The sequence below is a fragment of the Mastomys coucha genome, unplaced genomic scaffold (genome assembly GCF_008632895.1).
Source record: "Mastomys coucha isolate ucsf_1 unplaced genomic scaffold, UCSF_Mcou_1 pScaffold21, whole genome shotgun sequence".
NCBI lineage: Eukaryota > Metazoa > Chordata > Mammalia > Rodentia > Muridae > Mastomys > Mastomys coucha.
This window is the reverse complement of record NW_022196904.1, coordinates 99,017,181-99,037,480: the sequence shown is the minus strand read 5'-3', so window position 1 is coordinate 99,037,480 and position 20,300 is coordinate 99,017,181. Positions and strand designations below refer to the sequence as shown.

The window sequence follows — 20,300 nt, the reverse complement described above, 5'->3', positions numbered from 1 at the left end:
TTTTCTTTAAAGTGGTAAGCATTTACCAGGTATCTGTCACTGTACTCAAACGAGACAGCAGTGAACTGACCATTCGGGCACAGAATGCACATTCCAGAGGCTGAACCAGATCCCTATCACTACAATCGTAACAGAAAAGTGCACAATGCTGAGAGAATTCCAGTTCACTCTGAAAGGGTGGGGACTGACTACCTAAGGAAGTGACTAGAGGATGAACAAGACTGACTGTTTCTAAAGTGAAGGCCTGACTGAGAGGGAAGCAGGAAAAGCAATTAAGAGGAACAGAGAAAAGGCCAAAACAGTCACACTGAAGCACGCACAGCTCAAATGCCCACCAACTGATGAAGGTGTGAGTAAAACATGGTGTGCCCATGAGAGAATGGGGAGAGTGGAACTGAAGAGAGGGATCTGTTTGTTTGTTTGTTTGTTTGTTTGTTTGTTTTAAGAATGCTTGCTGCTCTTGCTTCTTGCTAGGTAGCTCATTACTGGTAACACCAAAGCCAAGGTTAATCTGATGCCCTCTTCTGGGCTACAAGGGTACTGCAAGCATATGCATGTATAAATACAGCCACATTGTGTGAATATACACACGCACACGTGCACGCACACACGCACGCATACAAACACAAATAAAACTAAAAGTAAATCTTTTTTTTAAAAAATTTAAGAATATGATTTTGCCATAAGAATGGAAACAAGATTAAGAAAAAAAAAGAATGAAAACAAGAGAAACAGAGGGATGATTCCATTCATAATGTATAGACTGGTGCTTGCCTAGAACTGTGGGGGACGATACTATGACTGCTAGTTGGATGAGATTTTTTTGGAAGGGAATAACCAAAGCGTTCTAAAATTGGTTATGGTGATGGGTATACAAAACCAGCCATACTAAAAACCACCAAAATATAAGGCTAAATAGGCAAACTGCATGGAATGTGAATTTTCTGCCAACAACACTGCTATTTTTAAACACAACATTTCTTTAAACCACATTGCTATTGCATTTACTGACCATGGTATTTAGGAGCATAAAGTCATTGGTGGCTCTCAGCATGAAATGCCTTATTCATTCAAAAGTGCACAGCCTTCAGCAAGGCATAGTGGTGAGTGTCTGATTCCCAACCTAACAAGGACAATGAGGAGTTCAGGGTCATCCTGGACAACTGAGTAAGTGCAGACACACATACAGGAAAAACACCCATACGTATAAAATAAAATAAAATAGATTTAAGGTTTTTGGGAAAGGACGTGGACCAGCCTGGGCTAATGCTTAAGGACGATATCACTCATGTTCAATGACAGATGAGAACACTGGAGAGCCAAGTATACAGTCATTCAGTAACAGAAGAGACCAGGGATCAGACGTTTATGGGGTTCAAGATGACTCTCTGGTTAAGAACACTTGCTACTCCTCCCCATCTGTAACTCCAAGTTTGGGAGATCTGCTTCTGGCATCCTTTGGCACTGCATGAGTGTGGCGCACAAGCATCATGCAGGAAAATGCTCATGCACATAAAATAAATAAGTCTTTTAAAAATTTTTCAGAAACTTTGAAAAAGAACACGTTTTATGTAGGAACTGTAACTATCACATGAGCAACAACCATGGTAAGAAAATAGTGAAAAGGGTCGGGCAGTGGTGGCGCACGCCTTTAATTCCAGCACTTGGGAGGCAGAGGCAGGCGGTTTTCTGAGTTCGAGGCCAGCCTGCTCTACAGACCTAGTTCCAGGACAGCCAGAGCTACACAGAGAAACCCTGTCTCAAAAAAAAAAAAAACAAGGGGCTGGAGAGATGGCTCAGTGGTTAAGAGCACTGACTGCTATGCCAAAGGTTCTGAGTTCAAATCCCAGCAACCACATGGTGGCTCACAACCATCTGTAATGAGATCTGATGCTCTCTTCTGGTGTGTCTGAAGACAGCTACAGTGTACTTACATATAATAATAAATAAATCTTTAAAAACAAACAAACAAACAAAAAACAAAAACAAAAAATAGTAATAATAATAATTCTGAAAAAGAGGATTCAGCCCTTAAGAGTACAGTTAAAAGAACACAGCTGAGAGAAGTTAAATGGTTTAAGTTCAAATTCTACTTGTAGGCCAGCAAACTAGCTCGGCGCATAAAGGTGCTTGCCACCACGCCTGAAAACAGCTCAATCACCAGAGCACAACCTGGAAGAAGCTGACTTGTACAAGTTGACCTCTAACCTCCCCAAGCGCACGCACCCTCTTCTTCTTCATACAGACAATGAACATATAAAACGTAACTTTAAAAGCTGTTTTAATCTAATTGCCCTTTATTGGCGAAGCTACTTCTGCTCACGGGGTCAGTCACCACTGGATCCAGCAAAGCTGTGTGAGCCGGAATGTACATGTAACAGGTGTGGCAATAGCTCATATTCTCGGTGCCTAAGGAACAGCAATCCTCCTCTTACCATTCCTCACACCTTTGGCTTTTTTCCTCCCCAAACCAAATTTCAAAACAAGATGCTGATCTTTGCTGATTTGACCCTGCTGCTTTCCTTGGATGGCAAGATGGCCAGCTTCCCCTTCAGGTGTCCAGGCTCACTATCCTAGCACATCCTCACTGTGACAAGGCTTTGTTCCACTTCTACTGTCTGTTGGGGAGTGTTTTCTCCCCAGTTATAGGACTTTAAAGTATCAGACTATGAGAGTATTTCAAAACTTAAGATGCAAATCTAAAAATACACTATACCAAGGGGAACATAATACTGTATCTATCAGAGCACAGAATTTCAGAATGTGAGGCCAGCGGACCATGCCCCTGCTGCTGACTCAGCCCACACTAATCCTGGTGCTGGAAAACAAAGCAATTTCCAGACTTCTGAGAATTCCCTGGTATGTCTCATAACATCTTAATAACACAAATAATTCTCCTTACTGCCTATAATTTCTGTTTATTTTGATTTTAGAAATAGGGTCTCATGTAGCCCAGGCTGGCCTTGAAATTACTCTGTAGCTGAGGGTGACCTTGAATTCCTAGTCCTCCTGTATCTACCTCCCAAATGATAGAACTATAGGCATTTACAGCCACACCCAACTGCTATCTATAATTTTTAAAATTATGTCTGGGCATGATGGTGCATACTTTTAATGCCAGCAGGTGGATCACTGAGTCTAGGGCCAGCATGGTCTATATCACAAGTTCTCGGACAGACAGGGCAACAGAGGGAGAGACCTTGTCTCAAAAAAAAAAAAATAATAATAATAATAAAATAAAAAAATCACCACAAAACCAAAAGCAAAATAACATAAGGTATTGAGTGTTGGTTCAAACGTACCTCAGGGCATGCAACCTCAACCCAACGCTACATCTCTTTAATACACTTAGTTCCACACACTATGGTAACCCCCACACACACACCATGAAATTCTTTTGTTGCTACTTTGTAACTGTAATTTTGCTACTCTTATGAATTGTGATATAAATATCTGACATGCAGGATACCTGTTATGGGACCTCAACCCACAGGTTGAAAACCACTGCTTTAGGGTGTGTGTCTGTGACACCATTCTCAGAGAGGATTAACTTAGGAGAGATGGCCCATCCTGCTACGAGTGGTACCATTCCACTGGCTTTAGAATTAGGCTTAGTAAAAAGGGGAAAAGAGAGAAAAGAGCTGAGCTCTAGCAGTCATCCTTCAGGCTGATCTGCTTCCTGGTCTACCCAGATGTGAGTGAGCAGCTTCATACTTCTACTGCCACAGCCGCTAGCCCCTCCTACTGCTAAGCCTTCCCCGTCAGGTCATGATGAACTGTACCACATTAAACCAGGAGCCAAAGCATCTCCCTCTTTAAATTGTGTCTTGTCAGGAACTTGCACATAGTAACAGGGAAGGAACTAGTGCTCGCCTTAGGGTAAGTCTACGATGCAGGTTGCTGTGGGATATCTGTTCTGAAGTCCAGACACACCTACCTCTGCCTCCCAGAGTTCTGGCACTAAAGGTATGCACCATCCTGTCTGGCTTCACACCTAGCTTCTTAATGTGCTCACCAATAACGGCTGCCTTGGCCCACTTGATACACACACACACACACACACACACACACACACACACACAAAGCTGTGGGTGAGAAGGGTTAGCATCATACCTTTTCCAAAATGAACTTGTTTAAATATGGCATGTAGCCCTGATTGGAGACAGGCCCCTCATCGTCATCCCTAAAGTGCTCCTCGAGGGCAACAGGGTCATGTGGAACCTTCAGCACCGTGCACAGGTTATGGGAAAGGACCTAAGAGGAGGGGAAGAAAAACAACATGAAAACACCAACTTGCCACCATGCAACACCTTAATCATGTGAACACAACACGCTGCTCCCTGCTCTAAGTAAAAGGAGATGAGAAGAATCTACCAAACACAGGGTATGGCTCAAGTTTTTTCACTCCTTTTTCCCAAGATCTGTTTCACTTCAATCAAGTTTATATATTACCTGCTCACTATGAGCCAGGCCGCATGAAGGTCTGAGAACAAATACTCCTTGTCAATTTTTATTAACTAGTCCACATTAAGGAGGAAAGGGGAGCAGGCACAATAGAATGCATTCACAATTAAACTTTTCCCCCTGTCAAGCTGCTTAGCCATGAGAATTTGTTTAGAGAAACTAGCAAATGTAAAGCATTTTGGAGAAGGTATTTGACCTAGACAAGACACAGTTGTTCTGGACTCAAAATTTCTCATTTACTAGAAAGAACCGTATTAATATATAAATATATCAAGTATTAATTGTTAATCTTTAAATGTACTAGCATGTCTAAATTTTTATGACTTTAGGCTAAGATTGGCATCAGTATAAAGACACAAGACAGTCACAGCACATCTGTAATCCCAGCACTTAGCCCTTGGGAAGCTCCAGCAGAAGGCTGTGAGACTGTAGTCAGACTGGGCAACAAGTTTCAGGCCAGACTGGCATATCCCAATCTCAAAACCAAAAAGGATAAATATTCATAGATACACAAGAAAAAGAAGGCTAGGAGCTGGAGATGCACTTCAGTGGTAGAGTGCTTGCCTAGTGTCCAGAGGCCCTGGTTTACATCCCCAGCAAAAGGGGAGAGGGGAAGGGGGTAGAGAAGGAGGGAGGAGACCTGTTATGCCAGAGCACACACACACAAAGGACTACTGCTGTGGTACAGTAACCTAAGTGCACACTTAAGCACTCACGAGAGAATTAGTAAACTCCCGTCTCAAGTTTTAAATTACATTAAAACTCGAGCAACTTCATTTCATTTGAACAATGAACAGGTTACATTACAGAGGCAAAGCTGTGCTAACTATTCTTTGCCACATTTGCTAGACATGGCTGTGCACTTTAGTCCTTTAGTCCCAGAGGCAGGTGTATCTGAGTTTAAGGTCAGCCAGGGCTATACAGAGAAATAGGTGGGGAGGGAGGGAGGGAGCTGCATTCATCTACATAAGCACCTTCAATTTCACTAAGGAAGTCAACTTCTGCACACACCTATCTCAGTTAGGATTTTTAAGATTAAAAGTTTTAATCTATAAATAGAACATTTGCATATCTCCTTTCTATGCTGGTTTTGTTTCTCAAAGCTTCATCTGTGTGGAGATCCTTTGTGCACGCTCTATCAATTTTAAGGAAGTCAATTTACTAATGGTCGTAAGGGCATCAATGCAGAAGCTGACCTGTCCTACAAAGCAGGCTGAGTGGCTGTGTTCCTCAGACCCTATACTCTCCAGTGGAGCCTCTGAGCGGAACACAGTAGGGATGTCATGAAGCCTTGCACACCATAGTCAGCAAAATCCTAAATATATTATTTCTTCTTCTATCTACCAAGTACCCTATACTGCCCCATGAAGGTTTGTAAGGATTGGCTTCAAGTAAAGTGCTTTAAAATGACAAAGAAAAGTTCCCATATCAGGCTCAAAGACCGTCCAAACATAAAAATCACTCGGGACTTTACCAAGTAAAAATCCCCAACCACTGGTTAAATTATGATATGTCTATAAAACGTCAAAATCATGATGACGCTCACTATGTACTGACAGGGAAATAACTCCAAGATAAAGCACGCTTTTAAAGGGTATATAATATTCAAGTGTCACAAGATAAATGAAAAGGGAGGAAAAATAAGGAATTCCAAAGGAATACACAGGAAACTATTAACAGTGAGGGAAAGGATTTGGTTGATGGGAGGCCAGGGACAGAAGACAGGACTCACAGCAGCTCCTAAAAAAAAAAAAAGCTCTTTGCTTTTGTTGTCTAGTTTACTGTTTCCTGTTCTTAGATTTGAACCCAGGGCTTTATATATGGCTAACCAAGCACTCTACATAGAAACTACACCCTACTCTGCACCTCTCCTTTTGCTTAAATGCAAAAAGAAAGAACAAAAGAAAGAAAGAAAGAAAGAAAGAAAGAAAGAAAGAAAGAAAGAAAGAAAGAAAGAAAGGAAGGAAGGAAGGAAGGAAGGAAGGAAGGAAAAGATAAAAGGCCATGGCCTGGGAGAGGGCTCAGAGAGCTTGCTGCTCACACATGAGCACAGCCTGGCCCTCAGGATTTAAGGCAAGTGTGCGCATGTGAGCTTGTAACCCCTGCCCTGTGGAGAGCAGGGATGGCAGCAGCTTGTAATCCCAGCACTCTGGGGGAAGGCTGGGAGAGGGGCACCTGGATATACTAGCTGGAATTGGTTCCGGGTTCAGAGTGCAGTGCAATTAAGGAAGATGCCTACCATTAACTTTGAGTCACCAAAGCGCATGCACCCATGTGTACATAAACCGCACGCGCACACGCGCACACACACACACACACACACACACACACACTCTCTCTCTCTCTTTAAGATAAGTGGGTGGGGGTCTAGAGATACAGCTCAGCTTCAGAATGCTTTGCTAACATGCACAAGGCCCTCAGTTTGATGCCCATCATGGCATACACTACGCACAGTGGCACATGCTTATAATCCCAGCACTTAGATGTGGAGACAGGACAATCAGTTCAAAGTCATCCACAGCCAACTAATGAGTTCAAGGCCAGCTGAGATATTTGAGATTTGAGGCTCCACACCTTCTTAAAAATATATAAACAAACAAGGATAAATAAGGGTGACTTTCGAGTAGCAAGAGGCAAACAGAAAGCATACTGTATGGAGGAGTAGGATGTAAAAGCAGCTGATTAAAGCAAAGCTCTCCACTTGGAGAAACAGCTCAGAAGTTAAGAGTACTCATTGCTCTTGCAGACCTGGGTTAGATGCCCAACACCCACGTGGTAGTTCACAATCATCTATAGCTCCAGTTCCAAGGGATCTGATGCCCTCTCTAGCCTTCTCTGGCACCAAGCACACATGGTACACAGACATGTATGTAGCTAAGTCATTCACACACAAAATAAAATGAATAAGACTAATAAATTTTTTCTTAAATATTTTTAAAAAATAAAGTAAAGCCCTCAGAAAACAAAAAGTTACCAATCCCTCCCATACCTGCCCTATTTCCTGCATTTGAGTTTCACAGATTCTCCACTAAAGTCCTGCCATGGGCCCTGGACACCATCCTTCTCATCTTATAAATAGAAAGTAGTAGCTCAAAGAGATTAAGCTGAATTTTCTTGACTAACGTTAGTACACAGAACTGAGACCAGAACTAGGGGTTTCATAATCTCTTGTCCAGCACTGTCTAGAAATAAACTTGAGTTTTCAGTTCTCTGAAAAGAATGCTGTTCCTGGGTATTTCTCCCACAGAACCCCTCCCACACTCAGGACTTCTCATTTTCCCTAATAAATCTGTCTGTCCTACTTTTAAAAAAAGAAAAAGGGGGCTGGTGAGATGACTCAGTGGGACTGCTCTTCCGAAGGTCATGAGTTCAAATCCCAGCAACTACATGGTGGCTCACAACCATTCATAATGAGATCTGATGCCCTCTTCTGGTGTGTCTAAAGACAGCTACAGTGTACTTACATATAATAAATAAATCTTTGGGCCAGAGTGAGTGGGGCCCAAGCAAGCGGGGCCAAGCAAGCAGAAGTCCTGAGTTCAATTCCCAGCAGCCACATGATGGCTCACAACCATTTGTACAACTACAGTTTACTCATATACATAAAATAAATAAACAAATCTTAAAAAGAAAAAGAAAAAGAAAGAAAAAGAAAAGAGGTTCTGTGCGGTGGTGGCGCACGCCTTTAATCCCAGCACTTGGGAGGCAGAGGCAGGTGGATTTCTGAGTTCGAGGCCAGCCTGGTCTACAAAGTGAGTTCCAGGACAGCCAGGTTACTCAGAGAAACCCTGTCTCGAAAAACAAAAACAAAAAAAGAAAAGAGGTCTGTTTGCTGTTTGTATGTGGAGATGCATAGTTTGGCCCAATGACCCTGAAGATTTTGATGAGAGCTCTAGACCTTCTCATTGGACAGATGAACAGATGCAAGGATGGCTGTGTTTACTTCCCACTGCTGTGGGAGTTTTCTTAACAACCTTTCCAGGGCTGGCGAGATGGCTCAGCGGGTAAAAACACTGACTGCTCTTCCAAAGGTCCTGAGCTCGGATCCTAGCAACCACATGGTGGCTCACAACCACCCGTAATGAGATTTAATGCCCTCTTCTGGTGTGGCTGAAGACAGCTACAGTGAATTACACTGGAGCGAGTGGGAGCTGGAGCAAGTGGGGCCAGCAGAAGGTCCTGAGTTCAATTCCCAGCAGCCACACACATGATAGCTCATGGCCATCTGTACAGCCACAGTATATTCATACACATAAAATAAAAAAATAAACAAATAAAATAAATCTTTAAAAAAAACAACCTTTCTGTACTTACTCACGCTATAGTAACAGTGCTGTGGAGGAGACCCAGTACCCCCAATATAAAATGAGGAGATGGGCTTAGTCTAAACTTTGGAAGACAAAATCACAATGATTATTAACCCAAACTCATGAGTTAATTCTGCAAAAAGACCTATAATTTAGATCAACAGATCAGCTATGGTTGCTATTTTTAATTATACAGTAAGGCTGAGAAAACAGTCTTCAAAAAGATTAACAACAAAACAATACAAAATGGAAAACTTTCTAAAGGCGTATTATCTTTAAAACTTTCATCAACAATTTTTTAAAGACCTAGACAATATCTCCATTTTCTTTAATTTAAAGATGTATAAAGAAATCAAAATTTAGGGCTTAGGAAGTTCCTCTGTCAATAAACTGGCTTGTTTCTCAGGACCTGAACTCCATTGCCAGCCCCATGCAAGTGTCTGGTGCCATTTGTAACCTCAGCACTGGGGAGGCAGACAGGCAGAAATCACTGGGGCCGGCTGGCCAGCTAGTCAAGTCTAATTTGTGCGCACCAGGACAACGAAGGATCCTGTCCCTGTCTCAAAAGAGGTAAACAATATTCCTGAAGACGATACCTGAGGTTCTCCTTTGGCTTTCACACACACACACACACACACACACACACCACACGCATGCATGCACATGTACACACACATACACACACACACCACACACATGCATGCACATGTACACACACACATACACCACATACACAATTTAAAAAAAAAAAAATTCTGATGCCCAAAATACAAGCTGGGGATTGGAAAGTTAACCAGGTAGTGACACTCACCTTTAATCCCAGAACTCAGAAGGCAGAGACAGGTGTATCTCTGTGAGTTCCAGGCATCCTGATCTACAGAAGGAGTTCCAAGACAGCCCAGAGGGATACATAGAGAAACCCTGTCTTGGTTTAAAAAGGGGGGGGGGGCAGTGGGGAGAAAGAGATTGGAAAGTTTCATAAACCTCCACAGCAACCTGGGCCTTCTAGAGTTAGAGCCACACCATGCACTTTAGATACTGATTAGAAGATGTGCCCCAACTCAATCTTGCATGTCAGGAACTGGGGTTAGAACCCAAGCTGCTCACTCTGGATTCTTTCCTTCTCTCTGCGGGTAGACAGCCTTGCCTATGAAATGGTAACTCCAAAGGCACGTGTGTGCATGCTGTGTCTAGGCTGCAGGGGTGGGTAGCGCTCCCTTAGTAGTTCCCCAGACCCAGCAAGATGACTGGCACTAACCCCATGGTGAATAACTACTGCAAACCAAGAACCATTCCCTGTCTAGAAACCTTCTTCTCCCAGCACAGGCCTGTGAGGAAACCACGCCCAGAAGCCCCAGCCCTTTCTCCACAAGAGAAAGCACAAAAACAGATCAAACAAAAGCAAGCAGAAGCAAAAAACCTACAAGTCCCTAATTTGTAAAAGGATTGCCATGAGCTGCTCCTATTAGAGTCTTTACAAGTTGCTTGAAAAAGCTGAATTTATCCCACTTCAAATGCCTGCTCCTCCAAAGGCCATTCTTTTAGCACCCACATGATTGCTAAGCAACTTTGTTCCCAGTCCTCTAGTCTGAAGAATAAATCATTGTTACACAAGAAAATATCCACATCCATGCCAGAAACTCATCTCTCCAAGCCCTTCATGGCAGCCTGCTGCTGGCCCTGTAGAGAGTGCCTCTGCTCTGAGGCACTGATCCCGTGTGTGAGTGGCTGCTGTGCATGGCTTGCACTTAGCCTTTCAAGCATTTTCCCCTGGCTATCATAAAAACAAAATCAAGGATGGTGAGCAACTAAACAGTGTCACATACACACACACACACACACACACAGAGAGACAGAGAGAGAGAGAGAGACAGAGAGAGACAGAGAGAGACAGAGAGACAGAGAAAGAATTACTGAAAGTTCACCACCCTCCCTCCCAAAGATGTAGAGATTCTAAAGGGTTCTTTGAAAGTCACACACAGCTTCCCTTTACAGGATGTGCGCAATGGGCAAGATTCAGCACTGAGAAAAGGGGGTGGGGATCTCTATTCCAAACACTTGTCTGAACTGGCACAATTACAGAACTGTAATTCATAATGAGTGGTCTTTTTTTAAAACATGAAAATTCCTGTCTGATTATAAAGTTTCAGGCTAATAGCAAGTTCCCAGAAAATCCCTCCTAACAAAGAGTCAGAATGACCAACTTCCTACCTCGACCATGCCCTGCCTTAAAGGCATTGTCCACTAAAGTTCTGCCCCCTTTCCACATGGAGTCATTTTCCCTTTCTGCCAACAGCCTTTCCTCCTGCTTATCCCTGCTATGTCTTACCTGCTTCTTTTAAATTATCTTCATTCTATTCAGCCTCAACATCCCTCCCAAAAAAAAAATCTCACCTCAGTCCAAGTATAATCAATTACCATCCTAGACACTTTTACCAAAAAATTCTTCAGGTGCTACTTACATTGTCTGAAGGTCACCAACAGCTTACAGAATTAGAAGCCAGTGAAATACCCCAGCTCCATACATAAGTCTTCCCGCAAGCCAGCTCACTTTACCTTTCCAGCCTTAGGTTTTCCTGTGACTCTGTACAAACACTACAAACCTAGCCAAGCAAGTTCTCTCGCTTGATCTCAGGCAAGCCCTGCAGCTCCCCTTTCCTGAGTGAGATCCACCCAGATCCATTTCTAAAGTACTAGCTCTTCCTAAATCCCCAAAGTCCCTTCTCAAGCTGGGTCTCCCAAGCCATCTATAACTCACACTACACTGCCTCACAAGCTTTTCTCCCACAAGACCAGACAGACATTCTGAGAGCAGAGCCAACATCTTACCCTCACTGCATACCCACAGTACATGCTGATCAATATCTACAAGGCTTTCAATAACAGCTGAGTGAGTTATTAATAGTAAAACTCTTAATATTTTAATAATGACAATCATTTTAAAGTCTACTCTTTCTGTTTTGGTTTGGTTTGAGTTTGAATTTGAGTCTGGGTCTTACTGTGCAGACCTTAAACTCATGGCAATCCTGCTGCCTCCACCTCTTAAGTGCTGGCATTACAAGTATAAGCCATCAAGCTATTTCACAGCTATATCACAGATAAAAAGACTGAGGCCCAAGACTTGACCTAAGTCACCCAGTGATATGCAACAAAGAAGGGACTAGAATCCAAGTCTCCCAATTGTCCCACAGTGATGACCTAGACTAGAAGCAAGCCTTCAACCCACCGGCCTCCTTCAGCACAGGTCATTCTTCATAAATCTAAGGAAATATTCACCAACACAGCCTGCTTAATGAGGCACAGCATTTATTCTGTTCCCAGTGCCAGTGGGATCTCAGATCCCTATCTGAGGTTGAGGAAGAAAGCTCAGCTGACTACTGCTTTCTTCTGTGTGCCAGAGAACAAAGGATGGAGCCAAGGGAGGAGCTTAGCCTGAGGGTGTCTCACTCACTCTAACTTACATCTAACTAAAAGCATGTCTTGATGCTGTTGATGGAATATGCACCACTGAATTATGAATGTGTCCCCTGGATCACACGCTAAATGAAAAACCCTTAACTTTTTGGTAAATTCATCAACTTCACCAACAATTTACCAGAAAACACTAGTAAATTTCTTCTTTTAAGTTTTAAATTTTCCCTTTCAGAAAAATAGATACCCAAGCAAACAAAAAATTAACGCCACAATATCCAAACCACTCTCAGAAATAAAAAATAGAAACAGAAACATATAATAGGAAAATGAGCAATGAACACAGATAGAAAGCTGATAAAGGAAACTGAAGACTAAAAAATAAGACATTTTGCAAGTTCAGTCCAAGACTGGACAACTGAAGCCTAAAGCTGATTGTTGTGTGTGATTTTTGTGGTATGTCTTACCATCTCTCTACATTTTAAATTTTTTACTATGTTATTTATGTATGTATTGGGGTGGGGACAGGGGCAGAGGGTATGCATGCCACAGCACACATGGAAGTCAAAGAACAAGTTGGTCCTCTCTTTCACCATGTGGGTCCCAGAGATCTAACTGGCCGTCAGGCTTGACAATGTCCACACTGCAGGCCGTCAGGTTTGACAGCATCCTCACTGACTAGTATTATTGCTCTCTACATCTTACTATTTACTAGGAGGAGGGGAGGCACATGTGTACCATGATGGAAGAATGGAGGTCAGAGGGCAGCTTTTGGGAGTAAGTTCCCTCCTTTCCAACATGTGTTTTCCAGGGAGCATTCCAGAGATTGAACTAAAGCCATCAGGGTCAGCAGTAAGCTTCCCCCTTCTTCCAATGAGCCATTCACCAACCCTCATCTGTCTGTATTTAAGTGAATTTTTAAACATGGTTTGTTAGAGTAGCAGTTTTACAAGGAAACTCCACGTAAGGAGTTGTAGCTGAGTGTGGTGTGGCATGCAAGCCCTTCCATCCCAGCACTCAGAAGATAGATCATCCAGGGCTACCTGGTGAGATCCTGACTCAAAAAGAAGCCCTAAACTATATATACTACATGGAGATCATCCTCTGAATTGCTTCTTGTTTTCTTGTTTGTTGTTTTTGGAGGGGTTGTTGTTGCTGTTCTTAATCTTGTTGGGTTTTTGGATGGTTGCTTTGGTTTTTGTTTTGGTTTTTGAGACAAGGTCTTTTTTTTTTTTATGGTTTTACTATTTTTTTATTAGATATTTTCTTTATTTACATGTAAATTTCTCCTTTCCCAGTTTCCCCTCCAAAAAACAAAGAAACAAACAAAAACAAACCCCTGTTGCCTCCCCCCTCCCCATGCCTGCCACCCCACCCTCTCCCACTTATTGGCCCTGGCATTCCCCTACACTGGGGCACAGAGACAAGGTCTTTTAAAGCCCAGGCTTGCCAAGGATACGTGTGAACTCTGATCCTTCTACCTCTACCACCAAACACTGTGCTTACAGGAATGTGCCAGCCACCTTGCCCAGCCAAGTTTCCTATTTCTGTGATTTCATGTCTTGTAGTGATTAATTTCTATCCTATTCTTTACTTGAAAAACTGAACCAGTGAACAAATAAATGATAGGAAAAGACACTTAACCTTACTAATGTATTTTAAAATAAGCTGGCTTTTTGTTGAGTAGCATTGATACTTAAGCAGCTACCATAGCATCTACTGCTTACAGACTCAGTCAATGCCCGGTGCTGGAGAAAGCAGAGCCACTCTCCTGACTACAGCATGACTGACAGGTGGGAATAGGTGATCATTTGTATGAGCAGAGAACAAGAAAGGGACCTATGCATTGTAGCATGTTTAGCAATGTGTTTGAAGGAAAACAAAAACATCTAAAAATCCTATGAGTTATGAATGAAAAACAGTAAAATAAAACATAACACATTAACACTATGGAACAGTTCACCAATGTTAAAAAGAATGACATTGGTTTGATATTGAAAGATAATCCCAACACAAAACTATAAAGGAAGATCACAAAAGCAAATGAAACATGATCCTACTTACATCAAAGCATATACATTTGCCTCAAATTACACACATACACACACACACACACACACACACACACACACACACACACGCACCTGCATATCAGCACACACACATGTATTCAAGGATAGGAGTATTAGGAAAGATAATCATTGAAGCTAGACATGGTAGTATACACCTGTAATTAAGGCACTGAGGAAGCTGAGGCAGGAGGACTGCCAAGAGTTTAAGATCAGAATTGATCCTATAATGAGCTCCAGGTTAAAGAGTGACTTCCTGTCTGAAAAAAAGAATCATCAGTGAAAACTAAATTCCAATAAGCTTCTAGTCTGTGACTTGTACCCCTGTGCACACTCCTTGTGCACAGGGTCTTTTTCCATGTGTGCAAACCTCCCCCTGCACCCCCCCCCCAAAACAATGAAGTACCTCATGAGAGATGTAGCCAACACACATTGCTAAATCAAGGACACTTGACATTTTTCCAGATTACTTTTCTATTCTTCTCCACCACTCTTACACATATGTGCATCTTTTACTTTACTATATTTCCAGAAAGAACATTAACTGCAATCTCTCCTTCACATAACTTTCGGGGTTATTTAGTTACTGACAGTGCTAGAGCCAGGCAAGCACAATTCATCAGGCTTGAGATCTCGGGTGGCAGCCTCACTCCTTACTTACTTCCTTACAGTGCCTGCCTTGCATGCATGGCGCCCTGGGGTTGAACCCCACATGGGGGTGGGAGAGACTTCAAATACAGATTTCTAATGAAAGGGAGGGGTCTACAATAGGAAAGAGTTGTTAGCTAGCCCAGTGTCTCTTCTCCAGGGGAAAACATCTAAAGCTTCGTGTCGAGTCAACTACTGACCAAGATCTCAAGTCTGAGATTCACCTCTGCTGTCTTCTCTTCTGGACCCTGCCTTCCTGGGGTGCTTACAATATGGCTCTGTCCCTACCAGCCTCCCAGCTAATCGGGGCAGAGACACATTCCAACAGCTCCCCAGACAGTCCCAGATCCCATGTATCTTCATGTATCAATGATAAGATTCAATTTACGAATTAAGCCCAACAAAAGATTAACAATAGTTTAGATGATGATGATGATGATGATGATGATGATGATGATGATGATGATGATGATGATGGATGATAAATGAACAACTAGAGCAACACATTATAATAACTTATTTAAAACTTGTGACCTAGGGGCCGGGCAGTGGTGGCTCAGGCCTCTAATCCTAGAGTTTGGGAGGCAGAGGCAGGCAAATTTCTGAGTTGGAGGCCAGCCTGGGCTACAGAGTGTGTTCCAGGACAACCAGGGCTATACAGAGAAACCCTGTCTCAAGAAACCAAAAAAACAAAAAAACAAAAAAACTTGTGAACTGGGGCTGGAGAGATGGCTCAGTGGCTAAGAGTACTAACTGCTCTTCCAGAGGTCCTGAGTTCAATTTCCAGCAACCACATGGTGGCTCACAACCATCTGTAATGGGATCTGATGCCCTCTTCTGGTGTGTCTGAAGGTAACAACAATGTACTCACATACATACAATAAATAAATCTTGAGAAAAAAAAACTTGTGAACTGTTTATTTCTAGATTTTTCCACTTGATATTTTGGGCTCACAAGTAACAGAAGCAATAGAAAGTAAAAAACAAAGATAAGAGACAGGAAAGGGAGAAGTACCCTACTTCTTTTAAAGATTTATTTATTTTATGTGTGTGAGTACACTGTAGCTGTACAGATAGCTGTGTGCCATCATGTGGTTGCTGGGAAATGAACTCAGGACCTCTGCTCGCTCTGGCTTAATTCACTGTAGCTGTCTTCAGACGCACCAGAAGAGGGCATCAGATCTCATCACGGATGGCTGTGAGCCACCATGTGGTTGCTGGGATTTGAACTCATGACCTCTGGAAGAGTAGTTGGTGCTCTTACCCGCTGAGCCATCTCGCCAGCCCCAGTACCCTACTTCTTAATCTTCCCATTTAACAGAAGAATATAGAAGTAGAGGGCTAGAGAGATGGCTTCCTGGCTAAGACTCTTGATGCCAAGCTTCACCACCTTAGTTCCAACCCAGAACCCACACGGTGGAAGAATCACCTCCTGCAAGTTGTGCTCTGACCTCCACGGACATGCCAATACAGGCACATACTCCCTCCACTCACGAAATAAATAAATGAAAATGCAACTAACAGAAAATTTCCCAAAGTTGCCCAAGTAAAGGACCTTAGAATTTTAATCCAGTCCAATCTACCAAAGTCTGTATAAAACAGTTCTTAGTCTATCACCGAGATCCATGTCAGCTGCCAACAACTCTCTCTCAACTCCAGTATAACAGCTATCATCCTATGGTTAGCATGCACCATCCTATGGTTAGAAAGAACTGCTGGGGCTGTACTCCTGAGGGCAGACTGCAGCCCTCCTTCCACAATTCAGTGAAATGGAATACCTTCTTCCAATTCTGTCTCTACAATCAACGAGAACTGTTTTGGTGTTGATGGCGGTGTTCTTTTGTCTTTTTGCTTGAAGGGTAGGAGGTCTGGAACCAAGAGCCTCCTGTATACCAGACAAGTACTCTACCACTAGGTCGTGCATGCCCTAGCCCAGAATAGCTTTTATTTTTACTATCTAGTATCATTTCTGGCTGGTCCACTGTGCACGCATTTATTAGTCTTCTAATTCAAAGCCAATATGGCAAAGCTAGTTATTCCTAAAGAGACAAAAGACACAGAAGGCCTAGAAATGTTCCATCTTTCTTCTTCCTGTAAGAAAGTTAGCATATGTGGAGTTCCTGATCAATGCTTTTCCTCTCAATTGCTGAGAACTGCAGTGTCAAGTAGACTTGGAGTACAAAAAGACTGTGAATAAGTGACAGAAGTCAGAGTTCGAGCATCCTGGGAACCCATGTGTTCTAGGCCAGGCTGGGCATAACAGTGAGAACCTCATTTTAGGAAGAAAAGTCAGGCACGATGACTTACTACTATAATCCCAATACTGGGAGATTGGAGAAAGAGGGTCACCTTGAGTTTTATTTTAAGCTAGAGTGGGGTATACAGTAAGTTCCAGGCCACAGTCGACTTTGTCTCAAAAAAGAAAGGAGTGGGATGAGAAGAACTAAAGGATACTTAGACACAGGCTGTATTTCTGTTGTGAGGAGACATGAGAGAACTCAGCTGTTCTGATCTACTAGTTACCACTCACCGGAGGAAGATTCTGAACACCCCTCAGCTGGACAGGAATGAGAAACACCTATCCAGAGGAAGAAAGCTTAGAAAGCAGGTAACTAGCTTCGTTACTGTGTCCCTGTGAAACTATGGTGAGATCCAAAAGAAACAGGAAGTGAGGTTCAAGAAAGTTGTAAACTCTGAGGTTTTTGTGTTGTTGTGGAACTCTGTAGAACAGGCTGGCCTTGAACTCAGAGATCCACCTGCCTCTGTCTCCAAGGTGCTGAAAGTAAAGGCATGTGCCACCACTGTCCTGTAAACTCTTCAATTTTAAGACAGAAATTCTGGGTTAAAGTGGACAGACAACACCAAAAATAGTGCCCTGAAATTCAAATATTATCTTCAATAAGACAAGCATTTACTTTTTTAAGATTTATTTATTATTGGTCTACAGATCAAGTTCCAAGATGGCCAGGGCTACAAAGAGAAATCTGTCTCAAAACAAAGCAAAAAATAAAAACAAACAAAAAACTATATTGTATGTGCATCAGGGTTTTACACGCATGTACATATGTACACCAAGTATGTGCCTGGTGCCCATAGAGGCAAATGGAAGCATCAGATTCCCCTCCTTAGCCCCCCACTTATGTTTTTTTAAGCACCAAATTTCCAAGTTATCACACTGAAAATTTTCTAGAAAAGAATGGAAAACAAATAACTCGTAATTAACTCCTACCCACTTTAAGATTTGGAAATACCTCATGCTCTTTTTATATAGAAAGCTATCTTTATTCTTTTGTTCTGATAAAATATTAAAACTATTTGCAGAGACTTTTTTCTTTGAGGCATCGTCTCACTGTGTAATCCAAACCAGGCTTTCTCATTCTCAGGCCTGTCTCAAGCCTGTGGAGTCCTGCAGTTACAGGCAGGGACCACCACCATGCTGACTTACTTTTAATAGGTTCACTCACAATTCCAATCCCCCAACCTTGCTTATTAAAATTAGAATTTTGGTTTCCCACCATAGGTTTTACCTCAGTGGTTAGCAGGTTTAGAAACTCAGTACCATTCACAGCAAGAACATGAAAATTAACCATGGCTTTGTGTGCTGGGTGTCACACAAAGTTTACCGCCATTTCCTTCCTTTATGTTTTCAAATGATTACTCTAGGCTGGCTCAATTACTCTAACAATCCATGTTAAAACTTCTGAAGCTTCAGGACAGCCAGGGCTATACAGAGAAACCCTGTCTCGAAAAACAAAAACAAAAACCAAAAAAATAAAACAAAACAAAACAAAACAAAAAACCTTCTGAAGCAAGATGCCTACTTGAGAACAAAACACAAGGTATTATTCAAAAGATATGCAAACCAGTACCAAGGTGGAAAAAAAAAAACAACAACAATGGATTCAAAACTTCTTCAAGCCTAATGGTTCAGTCCTGAACTCCCACCTCTTGGGTGGCTAACACAGATGCATTGCTGTGAATTTGAGGTCAACCTGGGCTACAGAATGAGAGCCTACTGGGGGAGAATATGAATGAATATCTATCATTGAGAAAATGAGATGCAAACTACCCATACTGTCCCTCTAAACATGATTTTTATTGCAGTCTTCACTATAATTGTAAGCTCTTCAACTTCAAAAATGTACCAAAAAATAAAATAAAAATAAAAAAAGTGTTTCTAAAAACAACAAGATCAGAACAGGGCCAGTACACTTATTTTAAGACATTCCCAGCCCTAATGTGTAATTCACACTGAAGCCATAATTGCAAACTAAACTTTATAATAGAGGTTACAAAAATATCACCAGAGTTTGCTATATTTTAGAGAAAAACCCTCACTATATAACAGTAAGAGTATTAAATTAAGATACACTGTGAACTCTGGATGGAGCATAAAGGCAGAGAACTATTGTGGGCTGGGAGAGACTTTATACGCAGTAAATGCCCTTTTTTTAGTCTTACAAATTTAATACCATGTGTATATATGAACTATGACAGTTCCTCTTAAATAGCTTAGTAATAACCTTTATTATTGTGTTAGCATTGTATATAATTCTTAGCAAAGAACAACCAGTGAAATGCTAAATAACGTGATAATAGTTTTTAAATAACCACAGAGTAGAGAACAATCAGAACCTAATAAAATGGCATTTGCTGCCAATCCTGACTAGTTGAGTTTGATGCCTGGGACCCACATCTAGAAGGAGATCCTGACTAGTTGAGTTTGATGCCATGTCTCCCCAAGTTTGCCTCCAACCTGTGTGTGCACACTGTGACATGCTCACACCTCACCTAAGCGGACAAATAAAATGTAATAGAATAATAATCACTTCCTCCATTTCAAATAATACACCCAAACTTATTTCCATTATGACTTCTGCAAACTTATACCATGACCTAAAAGTAAAGTTTATTTCAAGTGGCAGATTACTAAGGTCTCCTAAACTATAATCTATATGCAATTGTCTCTCATTTAAAATAATAATAAGGGTACTGGTAGACAGAGTCAGGTGAGCTATGGGCCAGACAAAGAGCTACATACTGAGACGTTGTCTGAAGAAACTAAAATATGATCCCCACCTCCACCACAACACTCAGGAGGCAGGCAGAACTCTAAGTTGGAGGCAAGCCTACTCTACAAAGTGAGTCCCAGGACAGCCAAAAATACACCGAGAAACCCTGTCTCAAAAACAAAAAGCAAAAAACAAACAAAAACCATGAAATAAATAGAAATAATAATAAAAGCTGGTCACGGTGATGGGTGCTCATAGTCCTAGGGCTGGGGAAGCTGAGACAAGTGGCCCCCTAGCTCCAGCCAGCCTATCCTGGTGAGCCCCAGAGCAGCAAGAGATTGTGTCTCAAAAAACTAAAGGACTAAAAGCCAAGGTTGTCATCTGGCCTC

General features: G+C 42.0%; 1 protein-coding gene across 1 annotated transcript in view; it reads right to left on the bottom strand.

The window, feature by feature from the left end:
* Positions 1–20,300, bottom strand: part of Swap70 (switching B cell complex subunit SWAP70) — a 65,759-nt gene that overhangs the window by 36,948 nt on the left and 8,511 nt on the right. Inside the window, exon 2 of the mRNA XM_031387846.1 lies at positions 4,114–4,254. Coding sequence (XP_031243706.1) covers positions 4,114–4,254 — 141 coding nt within the window. The remainder of the gene's footprint in view (positions 1–4,113; positions 4,255–20,300) is intronic.